General features: G+C 30.7%; 1 protein-coding gene across 1 annotated transcript; it reads left to right on the top strand.

The window, feature by feature from the left end:
• The first annotated feature begins 333 nt into the window (after positions 1 to 333).
• On the top strand, positions 334 to 6478 carry LOC126900894 (uncharacterized). The gene is made up of 3 exons (XM_050676914.1): positions 334 to 735; positions 4262 to 4392; positions 4617 to 6478. The coding sequence occupies exons 1-3, from the start codon at positions 679 to 681 to the stop codon at positions 5134 to 5136; spliced, it is 708 nt and encodes a 235-aa protein (XP_050532871.1). The 5' UTR covers positions 334 to 678; the 3' UTR covers positions 5137 to 6478.
• Positions 6479 to 9528: the final 3050 nt, after the last annotated feature.

The following is a 9528-nucleotide window of genomic DNA, read 5'->3' as shown; positions in this document are numbered from 1 at the left end:
TTTTTTTTTTTTTTATTAACGGTTTTAAGCCCTGGTTTTTTAGTCGTCTATATATTTTTATTGATTACTCGAAGTTGTAAAACCCAAGAGATATGTTGCTCGATAACAACAATTAACGTGTTGTTGTGCACTGGAATTCGGTACAGTCTGTCACAGAGAAGAACAACGGTGAAAAAAGCGTCAACATTTTTATTATTGTTGAGATTCGCGGAGTGCAACGCATTCGACCAGCGCTGGCACCGCGTCGGCGGTCAGTGGTCGCCATACTGTGTGTCCTCGTCGCGTTACCGGTCCACCCGGTAGTCACCAGTCGAGACGGTCACGACGACTGGTGCAAGTGGCGCCAAACCGCGAAATTCCATCGCACACCTCATCACAATAATAAAAATAACAACTAGTCGTAATTAATACGGTCATCGGCGGTGGAAAAGTCTCACCCCCGCGTGGTGACGCCCGTACAATGCATAACAGAACCGACTCGCTCAAGGTCTCGGTCCACCACTACTTTACGGCGCGTCCCGTTTTTTTCTCCGTTTTTGATTTTTTATACGTGTTATTGGCGTGCCATGCGTGACCGACGTTGTTGACCGCCGTCCAGTGTCGCCGCGACGTCCGATCATGTGTACATGTCCGGACAGCTACCACAGCCGGTTCGTCGGGAAAACGTGAGCAAGAGATATGCGCAAAGCGCTTTCTGTCGCCATAGCCGTCGTCGTCGTTTTTCTCAGTTTATCGGTTAGTACAATAGATTTTATTTTATTTTTTGAAAAAACGTTCAACTGCGTTTAGTGTCCTATCGAAAACCACAGAGAAATAATCAGAACTTTCAGAGAGCTTTACTCGAAAGTTCTAAACACGCAGTCATTTCGGTTTTGCATACTGAATCGAAAACTTTTTGATAATTTCGGTAAAATCCAAATGTTGAGTCGTAATAGCTATTAACTTGTACGAAAATCCGGTTAAAATGTTGACATATATTGTAAACTAAACTTGGACTTGCGGTGAATCCAAAATATTGTTTTTTAGAATTTAAATAAAGAATTTAAAGGCTTAATAGTGGCAAAAATATACTAGTTCAGGAAAAAGTTTTGAAATTTATAATTGAATTATTATTTTAAATGAACTAATTATATTTCAAGCATAATGTTTCATTTTCTTCATATGTTCAAATATTATTGTAAGACAACAAATATTGATTAATTATTTTTAACATTACAATAACGACTAGTGATTTTAATGTTTGTCTTAATATACGAGTATATAATTATCAAATCATAATAATTGTTTATTGATATCTATAACTTTTCAGAAAGCTTTCGAGTTATTATTTATACAACCTGTGCGTTAATATATTAAAATATAATAAATTGTGTTTCAAATTGTGAAGAATGCATACATGTGTTTTTAAATTTTGAAAAAATATAACGTCCATACACAAAATAACTACAAAAATAAGGCTCTCAGTAAGAAAAATTGAATAGGCTTATAACTAAGCCTCGTGTCTAATGTCTTAGTCTTATGGATTTAGGTATGTTTTCTGTGAATATGAAAAATTTGACTTCTTGAGATTGATCAAGTCAAAATTGATTTAACTTAAACTCTCCTTCGCTGATATAAATAAAAAGTAATTATTTCCAAGTTTTATGTGCCAAAAAAATATATATATTTATTTATTATAATCATAAATAGGTGTATAATATAGTGTTTGATAAATTACAAATAAAGATTAAAATACGCCAGACAATCCAGTTTGGTAAATTTAAATATGAATAAAAGTGAAACTATAATCATAAAACGTTTACCAGGAATAATGTATTTTGTTTTGTCTTGGCACTTAGAATGTTTGAAGTTTTACTATTAAAATTTTTAATTTTGACATTACATCAGAAGGTCATATACTTTTTTTTATTTTTATAAGAATTTAAGTATATTATTATTTATTTTCAAAAAACGTACGTTTCTTTTTAAATTAACACAAATGCTATCACAAATTTTAATTGTTTTGTAACCTTTGTTACATTTCTAAATGTTAATTAAACTACTAAATTGTATAGCTTTTGATAGTATTTGTACAATATGTAAAAATATAAGAATATATTTTGTATTGGTTTTCCTCAAATATTTTTTCTATGAACCTTTTTAAGTAAAACGCCCACCTATGTTTTACGATAATGTATATACGTTTTTAAAGAGTTATAGTTCATATCATGTATATTAAATGATCATTAAAGCCTTAATCACTTACACTTGTTCATTGAGTGTAAGTTATATTAATAAATAATTAGTGTTACTTGTCTTGAGGTCATTAGAACACTAAAAGAATTATACAAGAGTTTATCATTTTTGTTGAACAGTATACGAGCACTTGGATATAAAAAATATACTTAAAATATGCATTTTTTACCAAGTTAAGCCTGAAGTACTTATAAAATGATGTCTTGTAATGGTGTTTGCTAGTGTTTATCGTTATGTCAACCGAATTTTACTTGCTAGTTTATAATAGTCTGTTACAAAAAGGTATTTGCCCTGGGGTGCGAGATGAAATAATTATACAACAAGTATGGACAAAAAATTGTTTATAGTAGTAAAAGTAATACGTGGGAGTTGATAAAATAATGATAATCGTTGCAGAAGTATTGGATTGTGCGGACGTGTTGATACAAATGAATTTTGCTCTTGACCGTTTGTTTGTAAACGTTAAATATTTGTGCCATGACTAAGGCCATCGACGCGATTAGTGTAACATGTTGCAAATTGTGATAATTTATAATCGTTGGTCGATTCACCGGCAATTAAAAAGTCCTGTCCTCATTATACATATTGCATAGTTGGACTACATCGGCTACTATAAATTTATTTATAAATATAAATAAATTTTGTTCTAACCTGGAGGCATTTAAGTTACATATCTATATATAATGTATACAACATATACGTTCTATACATAATATATTAATGTATGTAACGTGTAAAAAGTGTCGGGTATTCGGCAACCGGTTGTTGATTTTATTCTTTCGAAATAAGACCGCGAAATAAATACTTGGCAGGTCATCTGTGTGACCCATGTTCTAAGATTAATAGAATTACAGTGCAATATAATTTAATATTTTATCATATCATTTTCACGCGACCATTTATGGTGAAACACAATTGATACCATAAAAAAAAAATTCATTTCCACAACCAGTAAAATATGGTGTCCGTATTTTATAATTATTTCTGACTGAATAATATATTTTTTTCTAATCACTGTCTGTATCTCAGTTACCGATGTAAACTAGTACCTCGCTGTTCGTGTATCACTCCTTAGTCCGCGTTACCGTTAAAAAGATTACTTTAATTTATCAAGATTATCTATTGATGACCAAGACACTTTTAGAGGACGTATGACGTTGATCGAATCGAATGGCCGTGTACATTTTATAGGTCAAAGAAAGTGTCGAAATTTTCTCGAGCTATGATACTCTATTCGATGTGATATTTTATCGAATTTAGTTCATAGGTAGTTTGCAATTAACGATGCGACGGTACAGATATTGGCACGAGCGATACGTGTCTATTATTTATATACATTGTATATAGAAATAACAATATTTAACTTCGTTATACGTTAATTGTACAATGTCTTGGAGGCTAAACGTTTTACTCTAATTGAGTTTGAGACGTTCGTTGTTGAAGGCCGGCAATTCAACAGCTTAAACACGACAGCTATGTAAACTTTTGAATCGCGTATAGTTCGGTTTGTAACATTCCATTTGATGTCCTTGTTTTTAATAATCCAATGTAAAATATTAGGCACACGAATACTTATGGGAATAGAACTTTTCGACGCTGCCGAATGTCACCCCCGTTTTGGCGATAGATAATTTCGAGATTGATGTTTCGACGATAGTACTAAATGGGCCCTTAATTAGTTTGTTTTTTATTAGCGGAGGACAGTTTGTTACGCCAAAATCGATTATAATAACGAATTTTCGTTTCAACCTTAAAATCACCGTGTGCAGTGGTTTAATTTCATTACAATATAAGATATGTCTACGGGTTCAAGCGTTATATTGCTCTAAAAAACTCATATGGTAGTATTGTCCATTTATAAAACCAGATTGTATCATAAAAATTTGGTAACACATCTGTTTTGGGGTGGACAATGGAAATTTTATCAAATTAGAGAGTTGATAAATGCCACTTTAATTGCAAAAATAATGTTCTTGAATTGTTAAACAGAGTAAGCGATTAACTTTTATTATTTTGTTCGCCATAGGTGTCGTTCAGTGCAAGTCGTCCTTGGCACAGCTCGTCAACGGATAAGTGTGAGACGTCCACGACGGCGTATGTGGACTATAGTGACCCATCTACGTGGGATGAAACGGAACAACCGTCGACTTATCAGCANTATAGTGACCCATCTACGTGGGATGAAACGGAACAACCGTCGACTTATCAGCATTCCGAGCAGACCTACGAGCGACCTGAGCAAGAGTACGAGGAACCCGAAAAAATATACGGAGAACCAGAAAAAGTTTACGGGAAACCCGAAAAAGTGTACGGAGAGCCAGCAAAAATTTACGGTGAACCCGAGAAAGTGTACGGAGAACCGGCAAAAGTATACGGAANCATTCCGAGCAGACCTACGAGCGACCTGAGCAAGAGTACGAGGAACCCGAAAAAATATACGGAGAACCAGAAAAAGTTTACGGTGAACCCGAGAAAGTGTACGGAGAACCGGCAAAAGTATACGGAGAACCAGCAAGAATTTACGGACAGCCCGAAAAGGTATACGGAGAACCCGCAAAGGTGTATGGAGAACCTGCGAAAGTATACGGGCGTCCCGAGGAAAACTATGAGGTGAACGAAGAAATTAGCGTGAAGAACAACGGCAGAACACGTGACATACAAGAGACCACCACCGCCGTTGAACCCGTAGAGAACAAAAAAAGTGGGTTCATCGTGGACGGCGAAAATTACCGAAAGTACAGAGTAGAAGAAGAAACCGCCGACGGATTCATAGTGGGCGAATATGGAGTGGTCAGTCACCGAGACGGCATAACAAGCGGCGTTCGGTATACCGCTGACAGCAGCATAAGTCCTAGTGTAATTTACGATGCGTTGGCCAAGTTTTTGACGCTTAAACGCTAAGGGAGTCCTCTTTGAGACTGATTAGAAAAAACAAATGTTTGATTTTTTACTTATAAAATTTCTAGTCAGACTACTAAATTTATTGCACAGCGACCGGTATAGTTATTGAAGCTGTACTTGCTCGCCATCACGTGCCATGCTACCGATTATGTTTTTTTTTTTTTATCTGAGTGCTATCAACTATTCATCACAAAAAGAGAAATATTTATCTTTTCTTTTTTTTTACTAGGTCTTTGAAAAAATGACCAATGAATTTCATTTATTATTTTAAACTCAAACATCAAAATGTATAAAATTATCTTTTAATTTCTATTATGTGATAAGATACTAAATTAGTTATTAAATATATTACAACATTAGCTCAATTTAAAAAAAAAAAACTACCTATAATAATATTATTTGTTGTTACAAATATTACTATCCGTGTTTTTCAAACGTTTGTGTAAAGCACACTATATATAACATAAAACTGTATTTTTCTTTTAATTGATGTTCTTAGTGTAGTGCATTTGGCAGTGTACATTATTACTGATAAATATATGATTTTTATTGATAATATTAGGAATATATTTTACATTAGGAGTAATTAACTTGTATTATAACGATACTCGATATTGTAATATAGTAAATTTTACGAAGCATAAAATAAAATTGGTTTTATTCAATACCTTTTGCGCTATGTACGTAGTTCAAATCATATTGTCCAGCAGTTTCTTGCCCTGTTGACCTGAATTCGCAATTTTTTCCATAGTTGTCAACTTCAGGGAAACGTTATTATGCTCTTCTGACGATAAAACTGCCAGTAGTAATCTCGTTTAAATTCATGTGTATACATTTTGCGCAGATATTTCTCTCTTATTTACTTGTATGCATCGTATCACTATCGCAGTACATCGCACCGTGTAAAGATTTTCCTTTTTTTATTGATTAACTACGCGCCATAGAAATTGAGTTCGATTTTCACGGTGAGAATGTATGTACAAGTGAGTGTCTGTGTATGAGTGTGCAAAGATGACGAAAACGCAGTCACAACGACCTCAATGGGTGTCATTGCCGCTATAAGTCAAAAATTAATATCAGATGACGTGCACTATAAAAAATGATCCGAAAATATAATATTTTTATTACTATTTATCGAAAATGTCCTATACATTGTATACGTTATAAACTTCTAGTATAAATATGTGAAATTCGGACATCACTTTTAAAAGAGTAGTGCAGTAGAAGATTCATAGGAAATTTTTTTTTAAATAATTAGAAAAATAAAAATTTCATGAACTAGTATATAGAAAGATTCTGTTTCTTGACTAAACTGTTTAATATTTTGCATAGTTTTGAGAGAGTAATGTATTCAATATAACTCTTGAGATAAAAATGTTTGTATCAATAAACAATTATTCTTGAAAGTTCTCATGTATTTTCTTGATGATTTCTATGAAATAATCCATTTGAAATGTAATAATTGTAAATTTATTTTTTATTAATTTAAAGTATTTTCAGTTCATTTTATTTTCAACTTAATAAATTATAATGAAAATAGATAATAGTAATAATAATTAAACAGTCATTACAAATTATACACTCTTATTCATAGATATTGAGTGTCTCTTGTAAAATAATATTTATGGATTATTGATTTAGATTTAAATATATTTTCTATCTTAAGCTATAATATAGGTGAACAATTTTAATAAAGGTCAACACAAAATTATTTTATCGTTGGATACTTAAATGTGTCGTGTTAAGCTATTTTTTGTTATCAAAGTCATTAAAAATAAGTCAGTGATATGGGCAATGACACCGATTGTCTAAATAGTTTTGTTTTAGCTTCGATGCGAAGCGGAGAAGGTATTAATTTTACTATAATGTGTTTTTTTTTTTTATGTCTATTGCCACTTTTTCTCAGCTCTCACTGGACCGATTTCTTTCAAAAATACGTCAAAAGATCACAAATCGTATCTAGTTGGAGACATTACCCTTAAAAATTGAAAAAAATTCCCTCGTTCCCCGCAAATGAGGGAAATATGCAAAAAATTACAAATTTAAAAATCGCTAATTTTCGAAATTTTTTCACTTTTTTTCTTAAAACTTCCATAACTTTTTCAAAAATCAACAAATCAACATAATTTTTTTTTATACTAATACCTTAGATATTTCCCTTCCATTTGATATCATTTTTTTGAAAATTTAACACTTAACCTGCTCATTGGGGGAGATTTAAAATAGAAACTTTTTTACAAAAACTAACTTTTTTAACTTAATTTTTGAAAATGTTCCGGAAATACTGCGTCCTTTAAACATATATCAAATTAAAACTTATTTTATGTACTATAAAAAAAAAAAAAAATTTGTCCCGACGACCTATCTTCTATGCGCAAATGGCTACCGTATTCAAAAATATGCTATTTTAACAAATTTTTTTTTTTAAGTTAAACACTATTTGCATCGAAGCGTTTTTTATGATAGTGATTTTAATCACTGTCAGATATCATCTATACTGGATCTAACTATGCCACGAACCCACTGTGCTGGGTTTTTATGAACTTAAATGAATATTAAAATTAGAATAATCGAACTTTCTTTTATAATTTATAATTGTTATGTATTGACAACAATAATAAATGATTTAATTACATATTAAACTATATAAATTAAATATAAAAATTATTACTTAAATTAGTTTTTTTTTTTAGAAAACTGATATTTAAAATGTGTTTAAAATAATATGAATTCATGATGTATTTGACTTAATCCAAAAATTTCTACAAAAAATTTAATCTCAACTTAATTTAAAAAGGATTTTTAATTCGTATTTTATCATTACATTGATTATAACACCTATTTTATCTTAATACCAAATTCACAGTTTTTTTAAAGAAATACATTTTCTTTATATCTTCGTATCCTTGGAAGAAAATGTATTAAAAATGTTTATTATTCATCTTCTTCTATTTCTTCATCCAATGTAGACGCCGGAAAAAGTGTTGTTAAATGGAAATAGTTTAATTCAAATTTCTGGTGATCAGTATGAATCCTGCGAATTGATATTCATATTTTCTTCACAATATTATATGATCTAATCTTTAGTTCATCTAATTTTTTCCTATTTATTATGTTCTCATTACTCGTGTACACCAAATCTTCTACATTGAATTCAAAGTATTTTTCATTTTTATCAAATATTTTCTTGTTATAATTATGTGATTTTATAGCATTTACAAATGTTTTTTTTATCCCTTATTCTATTAATTTCTATTTTTTTCTCTTTACGATCACTTGGAAAAACTCAAACATATATATGCCCTGTAACAGATATCTTAATGCAATAACCGTAACTTAATGTCAAAACTACTTTTTTTTCATCGACTTAGCGTCTGATTTTGTCAGAGTTTAGTTTCGTCTTTTGTTATTTCCATTAGTATTGGGGCGAATTAAAAGTAAAGTAAAGCCATTGGTATAAACGTTTCATTTAAACATTTTTTTTAATTTTTTGAAATTGATCCTGGATAATGATCGATGAGAAGCATAACAATTTTATCTGTTTCTGCTATATTTTTGTCTAATTTTACAAAATCATTTGCAATTTGTTTTCGATGTTAAAATGTATTCGTACATAAAAGTGATCTATTAAAAGATGTGAATATTTTTTTGCAGCCTTCGAACCACCAAAGCTCCCGTTTGTGTCTATTAGCATCATTTCAAAAGGCTTTGTGGCCGGACCTAAGAAAGTCATTAAACTGAATTTATCTCTTGGTTTATTTTGTTTTACATGTCTTACAGTGTTTACAAACTTTTATGTTTTTTTGTCAAATCGTTTGCTGTGTGTAGTGGACTTATCTTCTTTTGCATTTGTTTAATACTAATATGTCATCAATTTTCATGTGTATTTCTTATTAGTTTAATACTGAATTTCTCTTATAAAATAATTATTTTTTTTGCTAATCTTTTTAAAATATACATAGCTATTCTTTATTAACTGTTTTTTATTTTTTTCAGCACTTTATTTTTTCATGGTCTATTAGAATCTCATCCAGTGTTATCATGTTTATAATTTATAATTATTCTTCTCTATTTGATCCCAACATTCCAATAGCTCTACATTAGTACTAGATTTGATTTTCACATTATCAAATGGTATATGATCTGAATATACTGTAAATGATAAAGCCAGTATTTCTTATATCTTACTGCTTCTCAGATAGATAAGCATTAAAAATATATTGTTTTTTTTAACTTAAAAAAAGTTTTTTTTTAAATATGCTACTAGTTATTCTATACCATCAAGTTGAGTTTGCTTCAAAATAGCTCAAGGACTTTCCAAAGCATTTAAATCTTGATCGAAAACTTCTAAAGTTGGTTATGAGGACAGAATTTTTTTTTTCTGAGTATATT

This window comes from Daktulosphaira vitifoliae, unplaced genomic scaffold (genome assembly GCF_025091365.1).
Source record: "Daktulosphaira vitifoliae isolate Bord-2020 unplaced genomic scaffold, ASM2509136v1 Scaffold_3, whole genome shotgun sequence".
Lineage (NCBI taxonomy): Eukaryota > Metazoa > Arthropoda > Insecta > Hemiptera > Phylloxeridae > Daktulosphaira > Daktulosphaira vitifoliae.
The sequence above is the reverse complement of the archived record's forward strand: the minus strand, read 5'-3'. Positions and strand labels throughout refer to the sequence as shown.